Genomic DNA, 27355 nt, shown 5'->3' with positions numbered 1-27355 from the left:
ATATTAGGTTGCTTCCGTGTGAAGCTTATGTGTAGTGCTCTATTATAACATCCGTTCCCTCCGGCTCTTCAGCGTGACTTTGCAGGGACCACCGATTGCGAAGCGCAGTTAAGCCCGGCCCACTGCTCATTCGATTGCTCCGCCGGACGCCAACTGAGCGCACCGTCAGGTTGCGTCCGAGTCCAGTGGAGCCAGGGCCCCGGTTCTGCGCGCTCTCTTCCAATTTCAGTACCAGTCCAACCGCCTTGTGGTCTTCCGTGAGCTTGGGCCGTCGCTTGGCAAAGTACCGAGCATACTTGTACAGGGACCAGTAGTTGCTTCCGACGTTGATGATGGCGATCATGATCTTGTATGGCATCTGCATTTCCGGGTTAAGATCCGTTCTATCCGCGAGTCCCAGATATTCATCTTACATAATAGAGAAGAATGACTTTCAAGCTGACCCGCTCCTGCTTAAGTCGTAGGTGGACCTCGTTAAAGATGACGACGTTCAGAAAGTACAGCGCGAAGGTAGCCATGATGAGAACAATGCAGAACCGTGGGCGGACGATGAGGGATATCGGGAGGACGAACGGGGCTATAATGGCAAGGACAGTCTCATATAACTGGTGCCTGTTAGGTCACATCGTTGATGTCGCTAAAGCACTTTCGGGGACGGGAGTTCAAATGGGAGGCAGAGTGGACTTACCTCCTGTAGTACGAATAGTTTCGTGCCGATTTCATATACCCCCAACTTCCACGATTTCACCAGGTAGATTACATTGTACCGCAGGCCGTTCACGAGAAAGAAGTTCCACCGCATAAATCGCTGCTTGAAAACTGTCGTCTCCCCAAACCCACCCCGTCTTTTCCCTGCAGCGAAGAGAAACGAAGGGGGTGCGTGGGTTTCCACAAACACGGAGCTGCACATCTGGATTCTTCCGCCGAGCCGTCGACAACTGTTGCCAAGGAACCAGTCTTCGCTGATGGAAAACCCGGGATGATCCTGCAGCGTTTCTCTCAGGAACGAGCGTTCCCAGAGAGAAATGGCCCCATGAGGGAATGTTGCACTGCCGATACGTCCGGCAAAGGTGCGCTGCAGCCCCGCCAGCTTGTACTCCAGATCCTGCGCCTGTTGACAGTATGTGCCGGGTAAGGAGTCCGCAGCGACGGCCTTGATCGTGTAGCCAATACAGCGGACGGTGTCGCTGAGGCGGGACACTACAACGGGGAAGTTAGGTGGCAAGATGCAGTCGTCGTCGATGAGAAGAGCATAGCGAAACCGCTTAGCAGCGTAACATCCAACAAATAAGGCGATAATCTTAGATCCGACCGGGCTCCATATGTGATTAACTCCATAAGGACGGCAAACCTCCTCAGTATGGTCAATTGGGCTCAGGGCGTCCCCATTCGCGATCACGAAGATGTGTGATGGAGGGAAGATCTTCACGGCTGCCTCGAGGGTCCGGCCCAGAACCGATGCCGCTCGGTAGCAGGGAATGAGCAACGCAGTATCGGGGGCTGTCGGACTGATGCGGCGGCTCTCATAGAACTCGTGATCCGGAGCGTCGTCCTCAAAGGTGGTGAGAAGTGGTGTGAAGGAATAACTAGGTAGACGCAAGCACGGAAAAATAAGCGACGTCTCTTCATGGGCTTCGGATGGGCAGAAACCTACAAAACTGCCAGGCTGATGACAATGGCCCAGCCTCCCTGTAAGATGAACTTGTGACGCATCAACCAATACAGCCAGTAGACAGCCCCTTTCCATAGAGGCATCCCCACCAGCACGAAATATACGAATGCGACATAGATTGTGTACGTGCCATATTCGATCACCAACTGGACCCAGTATCTCCGTTCGTGCTTAATGTTCACCAAAGTCGCCCGGTTATAGAGAGTCCCCAAGCTGCTTTCGCGGGCTCGATCCACCACACCGCGCAACGACTGGCGAAAAGCTTTCGTGGGTTGGCTGGCCCTTCTCGGTTCGATACTTGGGGGGGTGTCTGGTCTAATGGAAGGTTGTGCACTCACAGCCCGTACTATTCCTGGGCCGTCTTCAAGACCTTGGCGATTAGGTTCGATGTATTGCAGCTCAGTCGGATGCACTCCCTGGGGTCCATATGGCGTTTCCACGATCACCTGGTCCTCTAGAAGCGGGTAAATTGTCCCTCGACCCTCCTCCAAAGTCCCCGAATGACTAGTCTGTCGTCGACGGGCATCACCTGGGTTCACTCCAGTGGCCGGATAGTTAGCGCCAGGTTTTCTTTGTTTGACAACCGACACCTCCTCTGCTGGGTTGGGGGCAACGGGTTGCTGGAACCAGGGTTGCAGAGACGCCTGATTCCATACCTGCCTGATTGATGCGGCCGCTAGAAGAGATTCCGGGATAACAATCTCTTCTGTGAGGGGCTCATCGACTGGAGCGACCATGCTGTCTGAATGAGACCATTCGATAGAGTCAGGGTCATGAGAACAGACCTGAGGAGGCCCCTGGCATAATTCCCAATAAGGGCCAGGGGTCTCTCCTGGGTCAGCATCCTCGACAGGAGGGGGACTGTGCATATAGGGTGGGTGGTTAGCCTATCGCTACCGCACTCCAGGTCGGCCTTGTGACCTATGGCTTCGGTACGCGCTTTGGGTTGTACAGCTTGATCTATATAACGAATCTACTCGAGGATCAGCCGGCGCGGAATGTCTGCACACCGAATTCAATCCGAATGCCTTTAAAGATGGTTACACCGGTCGAGGCCCGGAGGCCTCTTATCGACCGAGTCATGACATCTACAGGATGGCATGATTGTGTGCATTAACTACCCCATAAGCCATAAATACTGCCCTCACAGTGTCTAGGCGGAGATCCGAGTCAGCGCCAGGCAGTTTAAAGCATAACTGGCTTGAAGTATGCCAGTCTCCTTGCGCACGGACCGAAGACCTGGGGCATTGGCCTTAGTCCTTCCTTTTATTCTAATCCTACCTTATCTGATATTAGTCAACATATGGGTCGGATTGTTTTGTTTTCCCAGATATCCGAGCCCTTGGAGAAAGGGAAAGCTACTTCCGCTGTAATTGAGCCGATTAGGGTGGTCGATTCACTCCACAAGAAAGAGTTGGTTTTGTCACAGTAGACTCTGTTTGGCTTTGTCCTACCAGCTGGTCCTTCAGTCGTGACCAACAGCTCCAGTTAATTCCTTCAGGCTGCCAGTCCAGCTGAATTGGGGTCGATCTTCTGCCGCCCGCACCTGGCGTCACGGCATCCCCATCGGCGACAAGGGGTAAACAGGGAGATCGGCAATCCGAGACGCTGGTTTGCTGGGGCCTGCGACAAGACCAGTCCACTGACTCGGGTTACAGGTACACCAGGATGGAGGTGGAAGAAAATGATTGGGAGATTGGGGCGATGGTTTCATCTGGTGGACGGATAATAAACCCGCCCACATTACTGGGCCGCATACCAGATGATGGGATCCGGTATTCTCGCCCTTCTTCCATCGACGTCTCGCTGTGGCTGTATTTCCGCGGATCATCCACCACCACAGATGGTCACTGCTAATGATCCAGGCATTTCTCTGCTCATACGGAAGGTGAGTTCCGCCAACCGGAGTGAGCTGTATGAAAGAACATCAAAAGCCACAGCTTGTCACTTCCCCATGGGCTTGGCCATTAATGAGGCCAAATGAGTTAGGTACATCGAAGAGGACGTCAATCGATAGCCCAAGTTGTCCGTTATAGGATAGCAGCCGTCTATAGAGCTTATTAATTACACTTGTACCTGCTCTCACATGGAACCATGTTGTGTAACTAATCAATATGTACGCTGAAGTTTAAGCAGTTCATTTGTGAAACCGTTCAAATGCCAGTGGTCTCATCGACTCCGATCACTGTTTATTTACCCGGTTTCCAGTTCCCAAGCTTGGAGGTCCGGCTGCATCTTACGGCCCGTGCCTTCTTGGTGGCACCTCTTGTGTTCATAGGCACCCGCGCCACCGTTGAAGCGCTTCCATCACTGTCAAAGGTTTGCTGAAAGATGAAGATCTTCGGAGGCGGAGCAATCCAGTACACAGGCTGCCATCCTGCAAGGGACTGCAGTAGAGGTTTTCTGGTCGAGGCTGGGATGATGCGGCCAGGACGAAGTCCGATTTCAGCAAACGATGACAAACGATAATTCAGATTATAAACAAGTAGAAATAATATTTGACATAGTAGCAAGCTGAAGAAGGGATAGTGCCACACCAGGTAAGCAATATGGGGATGATTTGCGCGAATCTCACAATCATCGGAAGCAGCATACCAGGGAACAGGGAACATCTCAAGCACAGGGTCCCAGTATCATCCAACTAACATCCAATCAGTATTACTGGAGATAATACCCATTGAACCGATCAGACCAATCATGCTCTCTGTGATCTGACACAATATTTCAGGGATACACTCCAATCGAAGGGACGGGTGATACCGCTCCTCCCTATAGTAGAACCTTGTAGAAACCCCTTTAAAGTGTATGAAGAAACACTCATTGTAAGGGATATGAGCACAGTCCGAACAAGGCAACAGCCATGACAGTCTGTCGGGAAAGTCCAGAATTCTGTTCTGGGGCACATGGCTTCGGATCAGGCAACTCGTGTCACTACTTAGTATTTTCACGAGTCCAGGCCGTGCATATCTGGTGTTCATTCTTTCAGACTTCGACTTGTTCCACGAATAGAATCTGAGCTGCAGTCGTAGAACATCCTCGTGGCTTTTCATTATGACACCGTCGGAACCAATTACATGTCGCGGTTGAATTTTCCGTCACAAGGTTAAGAAGCTTTCCTTACACTGTCTGTGGCGCGATAGCCATGCAAGATACTCGTGATGTTGCTAGACCCAGCAGATAGGCATTCTCCAATCGGTAGAGCTATTTTGTGTGGAGCTGAGAGACAGGAGCCTCACCGGTTGTTATCACCGTGTACGGACCTATATGGTGGAAGGTGAGGGCAGTCGAGCTAATCATTTGACATGACATCGTGTAACAAGTTGTCATTATGACAGCGGAGATGTGCTAGTATAGAGCCAGTCTTTTCCATGGTTCGGCAGGTGTCATACCCTTCGGGATTTGAAAAGAAAGCAAGGAGTATCCGTTGCGGGCTTAGCAGGTCTTACCCGCTGATTGCGCTATGCCGCCATCTCCACGGCATAAGCCCATGAATTCCCCACGTAATTATCCCATTCTTTATGCACAATACGTTAATGAGATGTTTTCCGGTGTCCTGATTGGACTGCACATCCAGCTATCAGCAATGCATCTTCTCCAGCCGGCATTTCATCTTCTGTATTGATCGTTGCCGCGGAGAAACACTTGACTCAGTGAGTTCGAAACATGATTCAGTGTTGAGAGGTCAAAGCGTGCCTATTGCTGAGCTGTCATGTTCGTTTGCCTGTACATAGCCAGCCCATTCCCAAGGATTCATAATGTGACCTTGGAGCAATAGTGTTAGGACAACCGAAGAATGCTATGAGTGGATTCGGAATCCAAGCACCATATCTCACGAGCTCAAATGTGGATAGAAATGTACCCTTTCAAGAAGCCAGGAGAAGGAAAAGGAATTGACGATAGTCATACCACTTGAGATCACCTGTCTAGCTTTGACGAGCCTGTAATATCGAGGAGATGCGCGCCTCTCAATGCCCTCGATGGCAGTATACCTGCCAACGACGTTCCCGAAGTAGATGATGGTAGAGTCAGACTTGATCCATATGCGAAGGTCGTGCCTGATCCGGAAATCGTACATTCAGAGGAAGAAGGAGCCACGGAGAAAATAACGAGGTCAAATGGTATCTCTTTCAATGGGCCTCGCATCAACAATCACAGAATATGAACATCTGTGAACATTAGGTACCTCCCAATGTCCGCTATACTGGAACTGTCGGCCGAGGCTGGTTGAGAGAGCGGCACCAAGGACGTTCTGTGGCTATACCTCGGCGATGCTGTAACTAAAATGCGGTCGAAGTGTTCAATAAGATGGTTCTCTGTACCTCAGTATGTCTCAGGATCTGTATGGGGCCTAGTATTATTGTCGATGTTTTGGCAGTTATCAACCAACTAGTAGTACGAAAGGCTTGTTCAGTGTGTGTTTAGCCATTGAGCTTCCCTTGTAATGTGAAAATACAGCGTTATGCACATGTCTAAGATATATACTACTAGTAGTATCGGTATAAGTAGAGTATCGACAGATAATACGTATGCGAGTGTCATCCTGTCCGCACACTAGGTGTCCTCTTTCAACCTGATAGATTAAAAAGTCCATCTTCACAACCAGCTCTCTTAATTTTTTTTTTTTTTTTTTTTTTTTTTTTTTTTTTTTTTTGTAGACGATAATTGAGGTTATATTCAATACAGTGACCGATGTCATAATTATACTTAGTTATACAAAGACAGGAGACCCATTGTCGTGTCAACAAAGGTTGATGTGTGGATATATATGTTGCTAAGTGCGCAATACCTGGACTTCACTCAATTGAGCCTTCTGATTTTCTTGACAAGTGTGTCACTCCCTAACATGAGTGGAATAACTTCCTTACTGTCGCGAGAAATCTGCCACTTTCTCCTGCCCAAAATGCCCCAGAGCCCTTACTGCGGACATGCTCTACCACACTGCATATGACCGAGTGACACGATCCTGTACTTCCCCAAACCCCATCCCCAACTTGTGGCCTCAACACAACTCATCACTACAATCACCTCAATAAGCACATCAATCTCAATTACAAACACAAGTCTCTCTACAATTTATACGCGACAGCCAGATACATCTTCGCCTCATCGACCAACACCCCCTCCGCACCCGCCTCCTCAGCAAACCTCTTGACAAACAACCTCTTCGCCTCATCCCTCACCCCTGAATCACCAAAATTCCGAAACATCGGACTAGAAACAGCCCTTTCAAACACCTCTCCAGCATCAGCAACACTATACACACGATCCTGAAACGACTCCGTCAAGAAAACCGTCTTCACCACCAGCCCAGCCCCCTCTAGAATCTCCCTCAAAGACCATTCCCCTTGTACCCAACTCTCATCCCACACCAACCCCATCCCCAAATCACCACTGATTCTCTTAAAGATCCGACTAGGGACATGAACATCTCTCGCCGCCACATCCGTCACGATCCTCCCACCAGGCTTCAACCACCGCATCCAGCCCCTAACCGCCCTCCCGGGGTCAGGCAATAACACCAACGCCGCAGCACAAGTAATCAGATCGAAGCCCTCCTCTCCGGGAGGAAGCATACTCTCTAGTCCGACACCCGATAAGTGAGAGATATCATGTTGAAGGAACGTCACATTTGAACCAGTCTGCTGGGCCTTGTGACGCGCTACATCCAGCATGCCGGGACTGATGTCGACTCCGACAACGAGGCCGGGTTTGCCGACGGCTTGCTCAGCAAGAAAGGATACGAGTCCTGTGCCGCAGGCGAGGTCGAGCACGGATTCGCCTTCGCGGGGTGCTGCGGTGCGGATGTATGCTTCTGCTAGGGCGCCGTGTTGGGAGGTGTCGTAGTTGGGGCTGCGCTCGTCGTAGATAGATTGGATAATGGATGTTTGGGACGAGGACATGGCTGATAGTAGTAACTAAAAGGGATGTGACAGTATTTGGTCCTGATGCTATTGAGGATGAAGGAGCCCACAAAAGTTGACGTCAAATCCCCTGGGTGATAGCCATATATACAAGTGAAGATTGTGTCGCTTATGTCCGGTAACTCCGTCTGTGAGGTCATACTAGGTGCTGTCTCTTCCATCCTGGACTTAATGCATCGGAATAGTGACAGCCGTTAACAATACGTAAGGTTATTAACAATGCAGCTTGCTCATCGTGCTCTTTTGGAGGTAGTGATTGGTACAATGAGGTATAGTCATCGTCAGGCTACTTCATGCTCGGACCATACTACTCCGGACAACCTTGTATGATCGCTCTCAACCTCTTCCTCCGGATGTTTACATTTGGGACTTCGAATAGAAGGGTAAATATCAAAACACTTAAGATTGTAGTCACCTCATTTATTATGATAATATTTCGACAGTCACACTTTGCAGTGGTTCTCTAGGACTGCCCGTTTCAGGAAGAACGACCAGCCGGCGTCAACCAACGCTCAATTTCCATTACTACTATCCTATCATTTGGAGTGTTACTTCCAAGTACTTACTCAAGTAGAACCTCTCCTAGAGACTGATATCTATTCTACCACATCTTCTCCCACCACCTTCTCGCCCAATGCATCTTTGCCAACTCCGCCCTCCGCCGCTCCAAGAACCCTCCATCTTCCCAAACCCGACACTCAGCGTCGACCTCAGCCTTGCCAGAAAATATATCAGCCTTTGCCGGATCCACCCACTTCGTGCCCTGATACACCTTCCAAAACAGGAACATGACGGCCCAGAACGCCACGCCGAAGTACGAAGTGATAAACCCCTCGACACTGAACGGGACAAACACCGTGAACCCATTAAACAGCGTCACCAAGCACCCAATGATCAATGCCACGATAGCTGCGTACGGCTGACACGGTGACGCCCAGGGGAGGAATGTCTTCCGATCGATGCCCTGTGCCTTGAGCGCACGATACCAGGCTAGGAAAACACAGACCATGCCGGTGTAGGTGAGGATAAAGGCGGTGGTCGTGAGGTCGACGAACCAGTAGAAGACCGTGACGGCAGAGGTATCGGCGACGAGGAATGTGATGCAAGAGAGGAGGGAGACGACGAGAACGCAGTTGATGGGGACTCCGGCGGAGGTACATTTCAGGAGAAAGGCAGGGGCTTGGTGATCGCGTGCGAGCGAGTAGAGGGTGCGGCTGGAGCTGTAGAGGTAGGCATTTCCGCAGGACCAGCCGGCTAGGAGGATGAGAAAGTTGATGAAGCCGGGAAGGCCGTGGATGCCGAGATTCTGGATGCCAATCACCCATGGAGAGGCGGCGGATCCAGCAGCAGAGGATTCGATGGCGCTTATGAGACGAGGGTCGTTTGGGGAGCAGATGATACTCACGGCGAGGACACCAATGACGTAAAAGCCGACGATACGGTAGAAGGTCATTTTGACGACGCGGGGAATCGTGAAGCGCGGGTTTTCGATCTCGCCGGCGGCCAGGGCTGGAAGGTCGGGTCCAGCGACGGAGAAAGCGGCGTACACGACCACGGAGAACCAGCCCAGGAAGCGGCCGGTGTTGCCAGTGGTATAGTATTCGTACATGACGCCGTGTGTCCAGTTGCGGAAGCCGTAGATGTCGTGGTGGGGATTTCCGCCGAGCATGGTGATGAAGGTCAAGAGGACCAGACCGATGAGAAGGAGGATCTTGGTGGAGGCCATGATGAATTCGGTCTCTCCATAGTATTTGACGGCGACGATGTTCAGGAGGAAGCATACGACCATGGCCATGGCGACCCAGACGGCTGGGTTGACGCTGGTATTCCAGTACTGCATCACCGTCGCCACAGCGGAATACTCGGTGCAGAGAAGCATGAGTCCGCCGTAAAAGTATACCCAGCCCCTACAGATGTCAGTGTATGAGTTGGAGATGTCTCGGGCTCACGTACATTGCAAATCCGAAGGCTGGATCGATGTACCGCGCTGCTAGTTCGAAGATAGATCCTCGGATTGGCAGGTAGGCGCACATCTCACCCACGCATAGGTTTGTGGGCCAGATGAACAGAACGCCATAGAAGAGATACCCCAGGAACAGGGACAGAGGCCCGGCATCGCGGAGGTAAGAACCAATACCGACAAATAGGCCTGTTCCAATCGATCCCCCAATGGCCATCAACTGCACATGGCGAGAAGAAAGACCACGCTTGGTTTCGTGGTATTCAATGACCGTTCCATTTTCTGTATGGGAGAGGCTATCGTCTCCGGATTCTCTGGCTGTGCTAGTGACTGAAGTTGACTTTCCCATGGCTAATTTTGACGAAACTGCGGATGGGAACGGCGACGCCACCCATTATTAACTCTGTCGTTCGTCTGCATTGACGGCAGGAACTGATAAGTGTCGCTCAATTTGCAGATGGAGATAATGGAAGGTTTCCGCGAAGAAGTCTGGGGAAGCACATTGGGTGATGCTATTCGTGGAGGAGCAGGACACGGATCGCGATAAGAGGCTGGATCGTTGGACGATCAATCAGTTGGACGGCCGATGTTATCAGAGTTATCACTTTGCCGGAAGAGGGAGGAGATGGCGATGCCAATCTCGCCAAGTGATAAGCTCACGCGCCCTCGTTTCCGTCTTTATCTGCATTTCAACCGTGACCGTCTGCTCAGATTGACTCTTCACTGATGGATAAGAACATGGCATTTCGATGACCTGATACACTTGTCGGAAAGCAGGCGCGACAGGCTCAAACGATGCACAAAATTGAATAATGAATGGCTGATGAAATCCCAGTATAAAAGACCCAGCATCATCTAAAGCGGAAGATGCCAAGGAATCTACCCACTGAAGTCATGGGTTTCCAGTGCTTCAACGTTTCTGACAGACATCTTATGCCTGACTAGTCTGCTGGTTGCCGGGTGCACTGGGTAATATTGAGCGACTATAGAAAGATTGCGGAAATGATGAGTATTACTATGTATCCTCAAAGCTAGTCTATATTCACTTGCTCATATTTCTTCAAGACCTTCCCCGCTGATTACCCCAGATTACCCTCGCTCGGGCTTGGAAGGCTCCTGTGACTTCCCCTCTTTTCTTCGGGATTTGATTCAACGCCATCCTTGTGGCTTCGGAGTAGCGGTGCAAAGCATACCGACTTGCATACTGACTCAATAATGCAAACACTTGGCTTGCTTTACTCATTCTTACATTGGCTCTCGTTGCCCAATGGCAAAAACCCCCGGATGCAAAGAACCACCAACGACCGACGCAACGCCATGAGATCTGCACATATGCATCGACTTTGCAAGCAGGACTTGACTCTACCATTTTTCCCGTTGGTGGAATCATTTCATTCCATCTGCCTGGACTACCGGGGAATATGCGATATAAAGCAGTTGGTGGTGTCGGTCACAATATGACTTGCGCTGGATAACCGACAAGCATCCACTGCAGTCACAATGAAGCTCTCTCTTCTTTCCTTATTCTTCACCCCCATTTTTGCTCTTCCATCTCACCTCACGCCGAGAAATGATATACCTCCTTTCTTCCTCCTAGCCGGCGACAGCACCACCGCCGTCCAATCCAGCGGCGGAGGCGGCTGGGGCGATGGGTTCATCAACACGACACTCCACAAGGGAGCCAAAGGTATAAACTACGGTCACGACGGAGCCACCACTGTCAGCTTCCGCTCCGGAGGCGACTGGGCCACCGTCCTCTCCAAGGTCGCAGAATACAAGTCCGACTACCGAGCCTTTGTGACCATCCAATTCGGACACAACGACCAGAAGCCCGCCGCGAATATCTCCTTGGCTGAATACACCAGTAACCTAGAACAATTTGCAAAGGATGTCAAGAATGCAGGAGGCACACCGATTCTGGTTACGCCCTTGTCTCGTCGCAACTATGACAATTCCACTGGGACACCACTCGTGATTGAGAATTTGGCGGACCAGAGAGCGGCGACTATTGATGCTGCAAAGAATACAGACACATCCTATATTGATTTGAATAAGGCAAGTACGGATTACTTGAACAGTATTGGGCCAGCCGATGCGTATACGTATAACTTGGCGTCGGATGATTATACGCATCTGAATGGGGAGGGGAGCATAGTGTTTGGTGGGATGGTGGCTTCGTTGATTGATCAGGATTTCACAGAGTTGAAGAGTGATGGGTATGTTAAGGTGATTGCGAAGCTTTTGGCGGCCTTGGAGGAAGGCAAGTACTATTGGCCCTGATTTTCTGGGTTGTTTGATGGAATTGGATGTTTCTGGTTTCTTGATGGAATGTGAATCAGCATGTGTTGCATTTATATAGTGTTTTTATCCATGATCAATGGTTGGTAGATGGTATCTACCAAGCAGAAAATGACAGTTGTTACATCTCCATTCTGGAATATCTCAGTATGGCATATGATCTGGCCAACCCAATGTTATGAACAGCGTGATTTAAGTATTATTGTTCCAGTCCCTTCAACTCCCACAATGACATGCTGCTCCGTTAGCCTACATAGGTGATCTATACACGAACTGCATCTGGTCTTCACACAACGCCTCTGTACGTAGCTCACAGTCGAAACGCCTGTGCATCCTTCCGTGCCATTTAGAGCCAACTGAATATATCCTATGACCCGAATAACCTCCGATAGTCTACTCTACTGACTCAGCTTAGCAAAATAGAACGTTCTAGTGTAACATCCTTAACCATATAGACCTGCTTGCTGTGGAATCCATATAAGCTATCAGTATGTCATCGTCTCAAGACTTGTACAAACCCTCGAGGCCGACATTTCCTGTTGTTATCTGCTACTGCATCTCATGAGAACAGGACATTTTCCTTTTCAACCTGCGTGGGGCATTTGGCACCCTGAATATATGCATTATTGTGCCTGGGGCAACGGTATTACTATCTGGAGCTGGTGCCTGAGGCTCCTTACGTGCAATGATGAGTTATATGCATGCAATTAGGTCTAGCACAAGTAAATAATGCCACCACAGCAATATCTCACGAGCATTTGGATGATATGAGCGTTGAAAGGACCTATGATCCGCCTACGTAATGAGCAGTGAACGAACGCATGTGATATTCATGGATGCTGTCAGAATAAGGCTTTGCAGTGCGACATATGCCCTGAGAGTTCTACAGTTGAATGGATTGAATAGACCCCTACACTCCATTAGCAGGTCTTCTCAGACGTTCTGTTCATTGCAACATTGGAACCCTTCACCTCCTCCCAGCAAAGTCTGTAAAGACCGTGTCCTCTGCACCCATACGCACAATATCCAATCACAGCATCACAGTCCAAAAGCAATGACAAACAAGCTTCTGCTGCCAGATGACATACCTGCGCAGCGCGTCAGCCCAGATCTATAGCACGGCGAAATAGAGTCTTGTATGTATGCAATGTTATGTTAATTATTGCATGGGTTCTGCAAGGTTCGGTGTCAGCAGACAACTCTCTGCAGCGAAAGTAAAATGGAAGACTGTCTGGTAGACACAGAAGGTAGCAGGAAGTATAGGCTACCAGAATGGTACTTAGGTGGAAGGAAATGTCGAACTCGTTGAGAAATCCCTCAACACACCACCACCACCACCACCACCATTATCACCAGACTCAGCTGGCACACACCACACACCACACGCCCAACTTCAGCTACTTACTGATCGGCAATCTTCATCCGACATCACTCAGTTACATCGACCAAAAATAACAGCAACGAAATAAAAGGGTCATTTCAGACGCCAGGGAGGGAGGCAAACCCCGAATCAAGAAGGTGACAGTGAAGTCTAGAGTTCGGGTGTGCATGAGACGAGACAATAATAGCAATAGCAGCAGTCCAGTCCAGCCAGTCCCGAGTACTCAGGTAACTAACTAACTAACTTACTAGTAAATTAGTGAGCTAACTACTAAGTTAGTAGCAGCGCGCTCTCTCGGCCGTCGCATCGAATAACTCCTCAGAAAGGATCGGCTTATCTCCGTTCCTCTTGATTGCATACAGCCGGTACCCATACAATACTCAATACATGAGTGTCTGTCACTCAGTGTCTCACCCATTCTTCACCAGTCAGTCAGTCAGTCAGTCAATCAGTCCCCTATAAGCCTTCCGGAATATAGCATTAAGTAGCAGTTGAAATACCACTTCCTCACGGAATCCCCCCTTACTCTCCCTACTAACTACTTACCTACCACACACTAACTCAACATCCGTCATCCGATCAATCACACAACCAGCGACCCCATCCAGTAACAAGTAAAGTCAGTAGCGTAACTTCGCGTTTCGGATGCAGGGACCACCAAAAAGGCCTGTGCGTGCACCGGTCAACTTTTAGTAACTCTGTAGCTAAACTGCAGTAAGAAGGTAGGTGTGGGCTGGTTGAAAATGACGGGCGGCCGGGGCGGGCGCGCGCGGACGTGGATACCTTTCCTTACCTCCTACTATCTATCTAGACTAACTGTTATTTATTTTCTCCCTTCCTGCAACGCGTTCTGCACGGCGGCCCGTGGCACGGGAAGATTTAGAAAGGCCAGCGCTATGGCGCTAGGTTAGTTCTTTTTGGTGTGGATGTGGGTGTGTGTGTGTGCCTATCAGTGTTGCTCCATGCGAACGGAAAGACGGATGGGTAGTCTACCTCGGAAAGGAAAATAGCAGTTGGTGGGGAGCTATGCAGATAGGGTGTGGTAGATAGTGACTTACCCTATCTATCAACCTAGGTGTTCAGCCATTATTTTTTTTTGGCACAATGGGATTGATTGAGTGAGTGAGTGGTTGGGACATTAGTCTTTCTAATGAATTAAGGATTACTTTACGACACCCACATACACACACATACTATGTAAACACGTATGTATTGAGAAGAGAGGAAAAGAAAAAAGTATTATCACATCCCACACAACCGAGGAACTAGAAAGAGAAAAAAGGCAACATCTGAAAAAAGTATATGGAGCAACTGATCCGACACAAACCGTTCTGGCCGAAAATATCCCTCATCCGAGCAGCAGCAGCAGCAGCAGCAGCAGCAACAACAACAAGACAGCAAGACAGCAAGCAAGAAACCAGCATAATCCCGTTCCCGTAGCGTGCAGGATCGTCAAGGCTCAGCCGCAGTTCCGCTCCACCACTCCACAGCTGGTTGGAGTAACACAGTGAAAGAATAATACATCTAACCAGTGTAGTGAAAGTTACAAATACTTTACGAGAACCCAGAAGAGTCTTCTCGGAGTAACTGCGGATATTACATCGAGTATAGATACGATGGCGCTTGCATTGCTAGTAGAAAATTACTAGGGGAGATACAAAACAGGTTTAGCTGGCGGCAAGCCTAGCAAAGCAATTATTGAGAGAAAATAAAATAAAATAAAAAATAAAATAAAAGGAAAAAGCAATGGTCAAATTGCGCGCTAACTTCAATTACTTTTGCTTGCTGCATAACGCTACTGTAGGTCTTATGTGCCTAGTGCGAGACCGCGTAGCACCAGGAACGGTCGAGTCAGCTTTTCAATGGTCTTGTGTGTTAGGTGCTACTGGGAGAATCCCTGTCTAGTAAGTAATGGGTGTGAAGGTGGCGGTTACTGGTTGTTAGTAGTGGTGTAGTGGGGTATTATTTTTGTGTGTGTGTGCGCGCGCTTCCCACCATATTTTCTGCAATGCTGTGGTTTGAGAAATATGTGCAGTGGCAACTGGCAACTGGCAAGGTTACATATCATGCAACAATCAGGCCGAGCTTTCTCCACAGATGGGGGAGCGCGTACATATTGCATACATGGGAGGGAAAGGTGGATAGTTAGTGTGCGTATAGTAGTTGCTAATAATCACATCTTACTAGGCCGGTTGGGGTCATTGAAGTGCAAGTCAGCGAGGTATTATTATTAGTTACTCCAACCACCTGATTGTTGGTCACGTATCTAAGTATTAAATTAAATCACACTCCAAAGCCAGAGGTGCATTATTAATCGCGACACCATTGCACGTTGCTACTTTAGTGCTACTTAAACTATGTCTGGGTCTAGATTAATACCGCGATGGTGTGCAAGACCGACTGGAATACAACTGGATACTTTCTTCCTACACGCCAAAACAATGTGGAGGGGAGGGCCTCCCGTGCCAATTGCAGTGTGGAGGGACGCCCACCAGCCAGGTGTAACACTACATTATGACGGACTGCCATTACTGGCTGCTGCATAGAGTGGAGACCAGCGCTGGTGGGGTGGGATAGTAAGTAAGAAAGGACAACTGCAGTGACAGCGGGCCTATCATCATCCCGGTCCTTAATTTACTCTTACTCGGCCATTGGGGGATTGTCGGAGCTACTAGGGAATGGCGTGCTACTACTTCAGTCGCCCGTAATTAGGGACTTATATCCGGCCATCTGATAGCAAATCAGCCCTAGAGGCATTTCGTGCTCCCGTCCAGTCGACCAGAGCATGTAACAGCTGTTAAGCACCTAGATCAAGGGCCCATTGTATCCCAATGTCGACCAGGGCTACTTGAATATCCCTCATCGTACGGCCTGCGCAGAATGATGATTGGCATCCCTGAAGTACCGCGAAGACAGCACGCGTGAGATCCCAGTGAGTACAGGCTGAGTACCTCGATCCAGTGCTTACAGCCTTATCCTGTAAGTATTATTACTTTTGTGACGAGTCCCACGGCCCGTGCAGAAGTTATCTCGCGCCCATGATGCCATCTTGCATATCCGCTCGAGCAAAGACCACCAAGGCGCCTGTATTCCACGATCGCCATGCACGCCGTCGGAGATTTTTTTTTTCTCTCTCAGGCTGCCAGTTACTCGCGTCGCGCAGGATCGACAATGCGATTGTTCTATGCTTCGTATGGATGGATAGCCGTCCGTACGGAGTACAGGAGGGCTAATGACGCTGCAGTGCACCATATCGGATCATAGTGGTCCGTGACACCCGTTGCTAGATCCCTGTCTGTATCCTGTTGCCAAGCCTGCTCAGATTACTAGGTTGATGCTTCATGCGCCTATCATCTGTGCAACACGTCCTCTGGATGCGTCTCAGATCGTCGGCATCTTCGCATATGTACACGCTCGAGTCGGGCGGCTCTAGGTTATCCGCTTCGCTACTTGGCGTCTGTATAGCACAGCGTTCGTCGCAACTTGCGGAAAGGCAGGGAGTCCCCATTTCTTGTTTTCTTATTATCCTGGGAATGCACGGGGGCTGGTGAATCTCATATACATCCAGTGGTCAAGTAACACGATCGCACCCGCCCCTAATCCACAACGCCCTCGGGCCCGCAGTCTCCAGTCGAGCACTAAGGAGGCACTGGTAGGAGATCTTCCGCAACGGGACCCCAGACTGGTTAGGTTCAGATTACTCGGTTTTTGACAGGTGTACTAACGTGTCGTTCCTCGGTAACCTTGACGGCGGATCGAAGGTTGCGGCAACGCCAACAAGTTGATTGGTATCTCCGCATTTGGTACCTGTATATAAGGGGATGCTAGCGTCCTGCCGGATACCCATTTCTTTCTCGGGCTTCAGCAGTAGTAGCTGGTCCGGGTGGTGACGGTGCGCATGTGTAGATCCAAGGGTATTGCTTACCTGCTCTATCGATACGAATAATACCATCGGTGCACCACATGACACCGCACTAAAGGACGCTTACGCTGTCGGTGGCCTCAGGTGTCGAGGGTCTGTGGTCAGCCAGCAAGAGGGACCGTGCGATGAAGGAACTGACTTCGGGAGGGTGTAAGAACCGCTGGCGAGCTCAGCTCACTACTACGTGTCCCGCTATCCATGGGTGAGATGAATTATGCTTCGCACGAGCCATACTGCTCGTTTCGAGACGGTTGCGCAACCCTGCTCGACAACGTCCGCAAGCTGTGATGCTAGGATTCTGGTCGTTCTCCTACTGGCTTCCATTGCAATACTTGGACTGGAAATATTGCATGGCCACATTGACGTATCGCAGAGGGACCATGGGCCCCGTGCGAGATCCATGCATGGAAGCTGTTCTCAAGCATCTTCTCTGCCAGCAATTAGTACTCAACTTCCTGTCTGCAAGCCCACGGACGTCATAACGTGGGATGTCGCCAGACATACTCAACCAATCAGTCGTTGCAGTACTAACGTCGGCAGCAAAGGAGGGCAGCTAAGCCTGGATAAATGGGGTCCTCGTGCAGCTCCGTAGGTTACCATGCAACACCATCACTTAACCCTACCAGGAATCTTGGTTCCATACGGGTTTCAAATTGTTGTTAGTAACGTAGTAAGTACATGGGATCATTCTTTGTGCGATGGTCTTTGTGAGTAGTTAGCACTCTATAAAAATATCAACAGCTCCAGCAGGGCGAGCTCTTGTGTGCCGTTCGGCGTAGAACATTTGTTTCTAGACCGCGCTATTCTTGTCATGACTGGGATACACCGGATCAAGGCACGCAGAATGTATCTGCTCGATTCTTTGAGATACTAATCTCGATATTGCGAGTCCTGTCCCAAATCAGTTCTCATTGCGATTGCACAGCGGTCGTGCGACCAACAACCGCCCGTTAAAGTTGACTGTCAGCAGGTCCGCAACCATCCGCGCTCCCCCATGCACATCCTGGATAAAACTAGACGGTCGCTTGTGCATAATGCGCGGACACTTTACTTACTGTTGTGTTTGGGCCTGCCTCGGAATGGAGACGATACCCATGCTCAGGCAATTTAGCATGAAAGTCAAACTCGCGTGCGCCAGTGACCTCCTCAGAATTGGAGACAAGATTGGCCAATGCGACCAAACGTGGGCACGATACTTTGAGGGATTACTCGTGTTGGTTGGCTGTCCGTTCCCGGAAATCGAGAGCGAACGCGCTGTTCCTAGGGAACCGACCCCAGTGCTTCAGGGGACGCCAGTCTTTGGGGAAAGCGACCAAGATGATCAGCCATGGCCGGCGCTGAGATCCAATCATGGGTGGTGGAATGTCGGAAGCTACTAGTGCAACCGATGAGCTCCGGATTATTTCGCCCATAGCCTCTGCCAAGTCTTCATCGTCGTCCGCTTGACAGGGAAAGGTACTCCACTAGGCAACGATCAACTGCCAGATGGGGTCACGGAAGGCAGAGGTGAAACCGAACAAAAAAAGAAGTCGTCGATTAACCTTAGCAGCTGGAACCAAAATTGGACACCGCCCGATGGAAGCGAGGAAGGATGAACCTAGGTAGTTGGATGCCTAGGCGCATCTCTGTTCCGTCGTGGAAGCAGGATGGCTGGGGTATCTAGCCGTCATTCTCGCCCTCGGGAGTTGTACGGTCCCAGCGACTTTGACTTCCCAACAATTTGTTAACACGACGAGGTATCTGCTTGGTACCATACTTTTCTCTCTCGTCTCGGTCTCTCCAGCAAGCAATTCGTCTGCTTCCTCCTTTACAGCCGGTGGAATGACCTCAGGGGTCCCACCCGCAGCAACGGATCGAACGGATACGATTGGCAAAATACCCGCTGGATCCAGGGAAATCCCCCACACGAACCTTGAACCTTCTCATTCGTCCTCCCCCACAAAATGGCGCAGGCTCGGTTTTCCATGCTGCGGTCCGGTTGTGAGACTAGTGCAGGAGATAGACACACTAGAGTGCTCCAGCTCGCAACCGGACCTTCCTTTTCCTGCTCCCAACGTCCTCCCTGCGAAATTGGCGCCAGCTGCGATTAATTACGATCAGTTCCATTGTTTCCCTCCATTACCCTGATTGGGGGGTTTTTGAAGCGGCGCCAGCCGCCACCACATATGTAAGCCGCTGGCAGGCCAGGCAGCCCACCGACTCGGGCGTAGCCGTCGAAGGTTTAATGGTTGGTTTCCTCAAACCAAGCGACCCGTCGACGTGGTGATTTTCCCTCTTTGTCCCTACCCCAGACCGATGCTCTGGCTGGGATCTCATTCCCATCGTGGCTCCTGCTAAAGGCGGAGGCAATAGTGGCCGATCCGGGCAGTCACGAGGTCCGGGGTTGGATTCCACCCTGAACTCTGGCTCCTGCCGAGAGAATGACCCAAGAGGCTAAGACGGGCCAAATAACGGCCTGGCGACCGAACCGGTATGGGTTCTCTTACCATATCTTACCCTTTCACCAGCCCCAATGTTACATGTGCGCCGTATCAATAATTACCCCAGGTCGCACACCAAAAAGCAGGACCGGCGACAATCGGCCTGCAGCCCGTGAGCCTGCCTGATCCAGTTAGCCTGCATACTAGTCCGGTAGCCTGAAGCGCCCTTGACTTTTAGTAGTGACACACCACTCACCGGTAATCTAATCTGCATTACATTTGCCGATGATAAGTGACAGTGATCGGTTTGTGGAAAAAGGTAACAGTGTAAGTTAAGTAACGCGAGATAATCATCTATCTAGAGTCTCTTGGCTAGCAGCGCATGGTGGATTCCCTTATCTGCCAACGCCTTTGAGATACTTGGGATGCCTCAGGACCCTGAAGAGTGCGCGATGTTCTAGAAATGCAAGGCTTGTCTTTCGGCCCTTAAGTTGCCATTGCCTGTTTTACCTCTTTCACAATACGTGACAGGCCTGATTGAACCTAATTACGACACATAGCCCGGTTTAGATTGTAGCCTGGATACGATGTTCTGGCATGCATCATGAGCTTCTCGTTTATGCCGTAACTTGGATCACCTGGATCAACTAACACTGCAGTAAATTGGCCCTAGTCTTCAAGTGCTGTTCTGTGCTCATCCTCTGAACTCCGGCACCGTTCCTAGAGATCTTGAGCGACAAGCGCAACAGCTCCAGCTTGGATGAATTTGAAATAGAAACCCTTCCATCAAGCCACAGCGAGCATTCGAGCTCCCACATCCCGTTATCCATTCACTACAAGATTAAGCAGAGTAAGCAAGAATACCAAGGGCTCTCAACAAGCAAGGCAAGAAAGATACTGTCTCTAACAAGCGGCAACGCAATTACTCTGAAAGTAGAACACCACTTCTGCAGGCCTCGATACCAGACCAAGCACTTAGTGTGCTTTCATAGAATGTTAAGGCAGGTCGAGAATAACTATCTGGTTCCTAGAGCTAGTGCTTCGTATCCCATGTCTCAATTTGAAGTTGCACCCAAGTCAATGGGAGGAAATTGATCATCTTGAGGAAACCAGCCATGCACGACTAGTCTTGCCCCAGGTCTATTTCTTCTTCTGTCTTCTTGTTATGGCCTGGTACTCGGCCGTGTCTCCAGCCGAAAGGGCCATCGTTGACATTCTAGACGACGGTGTGTGTCGTAATTAGGATCATTCCACCGGACATCGGACGGGCTCAGATGGCCAGGTCGCGGTCTACGTGGATAGCTTTTCCTTTCTTTCTTTCTCTCTCTCTCTCAAGCTAAATAGCCAGCTAATTAGCTTACGAGCAGGGGAGTAACTCTAGATACTACCTACCCAGGGAGTAAGTGATCGGAGAGGGCGTGCGTGACGTGCGAATACCGAGGAGGTACAGAATTACCATACGTGCGGCCGGGATGTGACCGTATTGTCAGTTGGGCTGGGACAGCATCCACACCCCCGTGACTGGGTTGTGGGGCCCGCTCTCTGGCTCTGGCCCTGTCATGGCCCATGCTTTCCCTCCCAAAGCACGCCGGACCAGAGCCACCCGGCCCACTCCGTTCCCCGTCACGGCCCATTATTGGATGGACGTCTGTGACTGAAGCTGGATGCTGTTTCGTGGGTTTGTCCCGCAGCATTCGCCGGGGTTAGTTATTTAGACGGGCCTCTCACTGCCCACGCTGGTAAAAACGTAGGTTACGAAATAAGAAAATAAAGGAAAATTAGAAATGGAAGGGGAAGGGGAAAGGAAAGAAAAAAAAAAATAAAACTCACTTCGGTCTTGGTAGCTAAGGTGGTAAGTAAGTAGGTTGTAGTCCGGCCGTCTTTAGTTGGGAGGCTAGGCTGGTCTGTTCGTAACCGGAAGAGCGATCCCAATACTTCAGGAAATAATATGGAGTAATAAATCCAAACGAAATGACATATCTGGCAATTGGAGATTCTAGCTAACTAGTTGGTTTAGTTGGTTTAGCAGGTGAAAGGACCGGACCTGCTTACGACATACCATCTACCTGCCACTAGATAACCCGAGCAGCTTCTCCGGAGCATGTAAAAAGTTTCAGTGAGTGAAAAGAAAGACACGAAAAACAACCACTGCGAGCGATCCTGCTAGTTGTTCAGTCCTGGTGCTCCCCGTGCAACAGCAGACTATTAGGGCGTTTCCTTGCTGCGGCAGAGCCACTAACTGCTGCGGTTCCTGCTCGTACTGACACCCCTCGGAGAGTACAGCCTTACACCACCCAATCCACTCCCATCCCCATTTCCATCCATCAGTCATCCTTCCTTCCTCTCACCTTCCATCCCTCTTAATTTATCTATCTAACCACTACTACAACTACTGTTCTCTTTCTTTTTTACACTTTCATATTACACCCCTCCTTTCTCCCGATCCCCAACCCAAAGTGTGCCTTCTTCTTCTTCTTTCTTGTTAGCTGCTTGTCGGACCACATACCGCTCTCTTGTCTGCTTATCAGCAATTGATTGAGCAGCAGCTAGCCAGCCCAGCACACCCGCCCATAACTCCAGTCGGCTATCTCCGGCTTATCCACCGACGACTCACACCACCATCGCGGCGCATGCCCGCGCAACTCACCTCCATCCTATCCTATACCGCAAATTTCGTCTAAGGAATCCAAGACCAATGGTCTGTGGTATTCGTGGGTGATTCAGTCCATCCTCACGAGTCGTTCCGTGCGCAGAGCTTGGTGAGTAGCCACCCGTGGGTTTCCCCTGGAGCCTGGAAACTCAACCCCTGCTGATTACAGTTGCTAATCCCGAGATCGATTGCCTCCCCCCCAGGAACGGAGCCACTTCGCCACCCACCCACTTGATCTAATTCCTTTGTAACGGTGATCCTGTTAATCGTCTACACATTATCAAGTTATCGCCGCCCACAATTCCCATTGTTTTAACTTCTTAAAAAAACTACCCCCCGAATAACGGCCTTCTTGCTTGTCTTCTCCCCGGCTTCCGTCCTCACTTGGTGAGCTTCCCGTGGCATTGCTGCATTCTATTCGCTGCATCTTTTGTCCGGACAACGAACCAAGCTAACTCTGATCTCATTGAATCAGAATGCTGTCAATGTCGCATCTCTTTCGCAACCTTCACCAGTAGCCTCCTTTCGTCACGTCTACTGTCCTTCCTCTATTGGCAGTGCTTTTGTCGTCTTCAGCTACCTTATAAACCCCCGCGTCGTGCTATTCCAGACGACCCCGCCCCCGCAAACCAGTGCTTTCGTAACTGGTTCCCGCAAAACAGAAGAACGTTCTTAGGATGTTACTAGATACAATGGTCGGCCAGGAATCGGCCACGAGCCCCAAGGTGGAGGACCTTGCTAGTATTAGCGAAATCCCGGTCGATGTGCCTGGTGAGCTTATGTTCTTCGAGGTGTATGCTATCTATCTGTGAATCCTAACGAGAGCAGCTGCCCCCAAAGAGGATTCCAAGGAAACTAACGGCCAACCTGACTCGAAAAATACTGTGCCTCCCCCCAAGACTGACAAGCCCCGCCCTCATGGGTGTACGACCTGTGGCCGGTCATTTGCTCGATTGGAACACCTCAAGCGCCATGAGCGCTCTCATACAAAAGAAAAGCCCTTCGAATGCCCCGAATGCTCGCGCTGTTTCGCTCGTCGGGACCTGCTCCTCAGGCATCAGCAGAAACTACACATGACTACGACTCCATCATCGCGCCCCAGAAATGGCCGAAGAGAGAGCACGGGAGGCGCATCGACTGGAGCGAATCGGGTTCGCAAGAACTCAATCGCTAGTAACTCTAGTAACATGCGTCCCAGAGCAAACACCATCAGTCATATTGATGGGGCTTCCTTGGGAATGGTCAACACCTCTAATCCCCCACCAGCGCCAGCTGGCCACTCGGGTCATACTTACCACGCAAGTATTGGCTCCGCGTCAGTGGGTTCCAACCTGGATTTCCGAGGTTACTCTTCTGGTCACCATCCTTCTATGAATGGCTTGACAAAACTAGAAACATCGGGTTTGCCCATGGATATTTCTGGGGGGCTTCGCACTGCTCCCGTCTACGGTAGCTTTGACATCAATGTGCCTGACATGTTCATGGGCCATGGCAGTACCATCAATCCAGCGCAGCTTCACTTCGGAGGCTCACCGCAGACCTACGGAAACGACTCGCCATCCTCCCCTTATACTCATGGTGCGCATCATATGCCTCCTGCGGATGGGATGATGGAAGACGATTTCAGCTTCGATTGGATGAACACCTTTGACCCTGCTATGCCTATGGGTAAAAGCGCTGATTCAGCCATCGACGAGTCGTCCCCTTCCGCAATGAGCACGGGCAGTCAGAGTGGAATCAGCGAAGCCATGATGGATGGCTCCCATCGTTATTCTATCTCGTCGAGCAGCTGGCACAACCCGTTTCCCCCACATTCAGCGGCAGCCTCCGGCCAGTTCCCCCTCGAGTACACCTCGTCCAGCTTCAACGATATAGGCATTCCACCGGAAACCGTTTCGCCGAAGTCATTGATGGCTCAGAATCCTTTTGCAGAAACATATGCAACTCCTCCATCCATGACTTCCGTTGGCCAGCCCTTGATGGGTGGACATTCGCAGAGTATGTTTTCATCCTCTATGGCAACAAACGGAGAATCTCCTAATCCTTTCAACCTCCCTTTCGCGAATAGTGCCCTACGAACTCACCATTCCCCAAGCTCCACGGATACCTTTACAGACTCCACCCGACAGGCTCTATTAGCAAGCATGGCGCGCCCTACCAGTCTCAATCACCGCAAGTATTCCCAGCCCGCCAGCGGCATGATTCCCTGTCGCGATCTTTTCTCCCGTTCTTCCACCTTCACCGGCTCCGGTCAATTACCTAGCACCTCGGACATGCAACGCTACATCTCAGCTTACATCACCTATTTTCATCCACACATGCCGTTCCTTCACATCCCGACCCTTGACTTTCAAGCGCCCGAGTACACCAACAATCTGCGGACCCCCAGCGGCCATCTCAATCTCAGCTCTACCGGCATCACCGGAGGTGGCGGCTCCTTGATCCTCTCCATGGCAGCAATTGGTGCCCTCTACGAATTCGATACTGCGGCCTCCAAGGACCTGTTCGAAGCTGCCAAGAAAATGATTCAACTCTATCTAGAAGAGCGACGTAAAGCGGACATGTCGACCCCGGTCGGGCGCCACAGTAACGCTCGTGACAGCTCGGTGCATAATACGCCACTCTGGTTGGTTCAAGCGATGCTCCTCAACGTCATCTATGGGCACACCTGCGGTGACAAGACGTCTGCTGATATTGCGAGTACTCATTGTGCGGCGTTAGTCAGCCTTGCCCGGGCGGCTGAATTGAATCGCCACCTAGATGCGAAAGATCTCTCTCAGGATTACCTCACTGCGGGACTTGCTAGCCGCGTTGGTACTGATTCCGACAGTTGGGGCCAGTCACCAGCCGGGCAACCCAAAGAGAGAAGGGATTGGTTGGAATGGAAGATCGTAGAAGAGCGAAAGCGCACTCTCTACGCAATATTTGCTCTTTCATGCTTCCTTGTGTCAGCTTATAATCATGCACCCGCTCTTACCAATTCCGAAATTCGCCTCGATCTGCCCTGCGAAGAGGATCTCTGGGCTGCCGAATCCCCCCAAGCGTGGAAGAAGCTAGGTGGACAGTCAACGCCAAAGAAAGGGCTGTCCTTCTCCGCCGCTTTAACTACGCTTCTTACCGCCAGTCAACGAGAGCAGCAATCGTCCACGACACAGGCCAAAGTATCTGGGAACGATGTTTCTGAGGAATCTCCTAGTAGCGAACTCAAACCTAGTACTTTCGGCTGCTTAGTTTTGATATATGCTCTTCACAACTACATCTGGGAGACTCGTCAGCGCCACATAGGCCGGCAATGGACTTCACGCGAGAATGAGGCCATGCAAGCACATATCGAGCCCGCACTGCGCGCCTGGCAATCCGCTTGGGCCAGCAATCCTGTGCATAGCTTGGAACGCCCAAACCCTTTCGGCGCAGGGCCTCTTTCTGCTGACAGTATCCCACTGTTGGATCTCGCGTATGTGAGGTTGTTCGTTAATTTGGGGAGATGCAAAGAAGCATTCTGGCAGCGTGATTGGAATGCCATGTCAGACGAGCTTGCGCGTGGAACAGGGGTGGATCATCCCATGGACGACATACCATCTGATGTGCTGGACCCTTCCATCACTAAAGGTTCCAACCACATTGATCATCGGCGCGATTCTGTGGCAGACCTGGGTGTAGGTGATCTTGCTATATCCAGTACTCCCACCCAGGATCATCCTTTGCAAACTCTCATGGGCGTATACCGGCCTGGCCAAACCAAACGTGAAAAGCATTTGCGCAAAGCTGCTTTCTATGCGGCTGACTCCATATCAATGTCCGATCAACTAGGGAATACCTTCGCTGAATTCACCTGCCGGGAGCTGCCCATTCAGTGTGCCATGTGCACTTTCGACTGCGCTCAAGTGCTGGCAGAATGGATCACTACTGTCCAAGAACGCGTCGGCCCCTACCTAGGTGTTCTTGGCCAGGATGATGTCGACCTCATGCAAGCCACCAACCTTCTCTTACTCGAGGAAGAGGATTGTAAACTGTTGGGAAAGATCAAGGAAATCCTTTCCAGCGTTGAAAATAAGATGCAGAGAGAAGTTCAAAGTGGCATAACCATGTCAGCCCTGAGCGTCCTACAACGTCTGCCTAGTGTTGTCGAAGGTGGTTATGGCAGCAAGATCCTGCTTGCCACTGCAAGTCTCCTTGACCGGGCCGCTGTGTGGCCAGTGACGAAACTTATGGCTCGATCACTAGAAGCCCAAGCTATGCGGCTGAAGGAGCGTGCACAGAGCTCGACCCTGGGAGCCAACTAGCTCTATAACGGGGATGACTCGATGGCAATATGATGCTTATCATGCACCTTCTCCTAGCAAATATTGCTAGGTAATCCGTCCATGCTGGTTATGCTACCGTGGATTAGCATCACTGGCCACCTCGGATCTACCATGCATTTCAGGCCTAGGTCACCGCGTTCCCTTACTCAAGCTCCTGACTGGTCTGCGTTATTGTGCATCAGGATGATGGAGAGTGATTTACTGGAGCAAGTAGGCTTCTCCCAATCATCTCTCGAGTGCAAGCATCACGCACAGCTATGACGGATGACCTGGGAGATAATCCTTTTGATGGACCCAAGCTACACCGCACCTTTATCCTATATCTCCCTTTCCTGACTTGTCGACGCCAAAGCATGTGTTCGGGTGAACTGACATTTTATCGCCGGTGCCCTTTATCCCCTATAACCCCTTCACGGATCACGCAAGTGCGATTATGTGTTTTATTATTGAGTGTTTTTTTCTTCTGACGCTAATTTTCTGTGCCACTACCAAGAGATGTTCTGTGTATTTGTTTCGATTTGTGACATCTGGGAAAGGCGGGACCTTGACAACGACCAGGGAGGGTTAGTTGCTTGTGAACCTAACGACTGGACATGGATCTTCACGATACCCGAAACCATTTCTGATGACCTGCAAGCATGAAATTCCGATATTGAGACGATAAGTGCCATATGTTGGAGTTGGAGCCTTTGATCTATCATTTGTGCATATATTATATAACGTAATCAACGGTCGAACGGGCCACACGGTCAGGCGGGCCATCCTGAAATCCCATATAAAAGATGTCTTTTTGATTCTATTATATATCAACCAGTACTACTTCTATG

General features: G+C 50.4%; 12 protein-coding genes across 12 annotated transcripts, besides 1 other annotated feature; 3 read left to right on the top strand and 9 right to left on the bottom strand.

Moving 5' to 3' along the window:
* Positions 1-25: 25 nt before the first annotated feature.
* On the bottom strand, positions 26-2541 carry An04g09400 (uncharacterized protein; the record flags this gene model as incomplete). The annotated part of the gene is made up of 4 exons (XM_001402259.3): positions 26-358; positions 414-605; positions 689-1586; positions 1655-2541. The coding sequence occupies 4 exons, from the start codon at positions 2539-2541 to the stop codon at positions 26-28; spliced, it is 2310 nt and encodes a 769-aa protein (XP_001402296.3).
* Positions 2542-6738: 4197 nt separating this feature from the next.
* An04g09390 (uncharacterized protein) lies at positions 6739-7572 on the bottom strand (the record flags this gene model as incomplete). The annotated part of the gene is made up of 1 exon (XM_001402258.1): positions 6739-7572. One exon carries the CDS (start codon positions 7570-7572, stop codon positions 6739-6741), a length of 834 nt encoding a protein of 277 aa, XP_001402295.1.
* Positions 7573-8194: 622 nt separating this feature from the next.
* On the bottom strand, positions 8195-9902 carry An04g09380 (uncharacterized protein; the record flags this gene model as incomplete). The annotated part of the gene is made up of 2 exons (XM_001402257.3): positions 8195-9500; positions 9547-9902. 2 exons carry the CDS (start codon positions 9900-9902, stop codon positions 8195-8197), a joined length of 1662 nt encoding a protein of 553 aa, XP_001402294.3.
* A 530-nt stretch (positions 9903-10432) lies between these two features.
* On the bottom strand, positions 10433-10922 carry An04g09370 (hypothetical protein; the record flags this gene model as incomplete). The annotated part of the gene is made up of 2 exons (XM_059747767.1): positions 10433-10536; positions 10637-10922. The coding sequence occupies 2 exons, from the start codon at positions 10920-10922 to the stop codon at positions 10433-10435; spliced, it is 390 nt and encodes a 129-aa protein (XP_059600705.1).
* Positions 10923-11053: 131 nt separating this feature from the next.
* On the top strand, positions 11054-12033 carry An04g09360 (uncharacterized protein; the record flags this gene model as incomplete). Its single annotated transcript, XM_001402255.3, has 2 exons — positions 11054-11769; positions 11913-12033. 2 exons carry the CDS (start codon positions 11054-11056, stop codon positions 12031-12033), a joined length of 837 nt encoding a protein of 278 aa, XP_001402292.3.
* A 67-nt stretch (positions 12034-12100) lies between these two features.
* An04g09350 (uncharacterized protein) lies at positions 12101-16336 on the bottom strand (the record flags this gene model as incomplete). Its single annotated transcript, XM_059747766.1, has 8 exons — positions 12101-12218; positions 12441-12517; positions 12651-12734; positions 12823-12923; positions 13154-13213; positions 14560-14706; positions 16038-16128; positions 16226-16336. The coding sequence occupies 8 exons, from the start codon at positions 16334-16336 to the stop codon at positions 12101-12103; spliced, it is 789 nt and encodes a 262-aa protein (XP_059600704.1).
* A 1032-nt stretch (positions 16337-17368) lies between these two features.
* On the top strand, positions 17369-18028 carry An04g09340 (hypothetical protein; the record flags this gene model as incomplete). Its single annotated transcript, XM_059747765.1, has 2 exons — positions 17369-17742; positions 17896-18028. The coding sequence occupies 2 exons, from the start codon at positions 17369-17371 to the stop codon at positions 18026-18028; spliced, it is 507 nt and encodes a 168-aa protein (XP_059600703.1).
* A 739-nt stretch (positions 18029-18767) lies between these two features.
* Positions 18768-19848, bottom strand: An04g09330 (hypothetical protein; the record flags this gene model as incomplete). Its single annotated transcript, XM_059747764.1, has 4 exons — positions 18768-19036; positions 19066-19216; positions 19315-19563; positions 19711-19848. 4 exons carry the CDS (start codon positions 19846-19848, stop codon positions 18768-18770), a joined length of 807 nt encoding a protein of 268 aa, XP_059600702.1.
* Positions 19849-19932: 84 nt separating this feature from the next.
* An04g09320 (hypothetical protein) lies at positions 19933-20404 on the bottom strand (the record flags this gene model as incomplete). The annotated part of the gene is made up of 3 exons (XM_059747763.1): positions 19933-20003; positions 20085-20117; positions 20227-20404. 3 exons carry the CDS (start codon positions 20402-20404, stop codon positions 19933-19935), a joined length of 282 nt encoding a protein of 93 aa, XP_059600701.1.
* Positions 20405-20962: 558 nt separating this feature from the next.
* On the bottom strand, positions 20963-21677 carry An04g09310 (hypothetical protein; the record flags this gene model as incomplete). Its single annotated transcript, XM_059747762.1, has 3 exons — positions 20963-21241; positions 21405-21554; positions 21627-21677. 3 exons carry the CDS (start codon positions 21675-21677, stop codon positions 20963-20965), a joined length of 480 nt encoding a protein of 159 aa, XP_059600700.1.
* Positions 21678-21687: 10 nt separating this feature from the next.
* An04g09300 (hypothetical protein) lies at positions 21688-22629 on the bottom strand (the record flags this gene model as incomplete). The annotated part of the gene is made up of 4 exons (XM_059747761.1): positions 21688-21915; positions 22002-22168; positions 22268-22358; positions 22558-22629. 4 exons carry the CDS (start codon positions 22627-22629, stop codon positions 21688-21690), a joined length of 558 nt encoding a protein of 185 aa, XP_059600699.1.
* A 287-nt stretch (positions 22630-22916) lies between these two features.
* An04g09290 (uncharacterized protein) lies at positions 22917-26507 on the top strand (the record flags this gene model as incomplete). Its single annotated transcript, XM_059747759.1, has 2 exons — positions 22917-22995; positions 23053-26507. The coding sequence occupies 2 exons, from the start codon at positions 22917-22919 to the stop codon at positions 26505-26507; spliced, it is 3534 nt and encodes a 1177-aa protein (XP_059600698.1).
* A 740-nt stretch (positions 26508-27247) lies between these two features.
* Positions 27248-27355: part of a mobile genetic element (Remark: Vader is flanked by 44 bp inverted repeats (IR);~Title: transposon Vader - Aspergillus niger) that runs on past the window's edge.

Source organism: Aspergillus niger, assembly GCF_000002855.4.
Source record: "Aspergillus niger supercontig An04".
In the NCBI taxonomy this organism is placed as follows: Eukaryota; Fungi; Ascomycota; class Eurotiomycetes; order Eurotiales; family Aspergillaceae; genus Aspergillus; species Aspergillus niger.
This window is presented reverse-complemented; position numbering and strand designations above follow the sequence as displayed.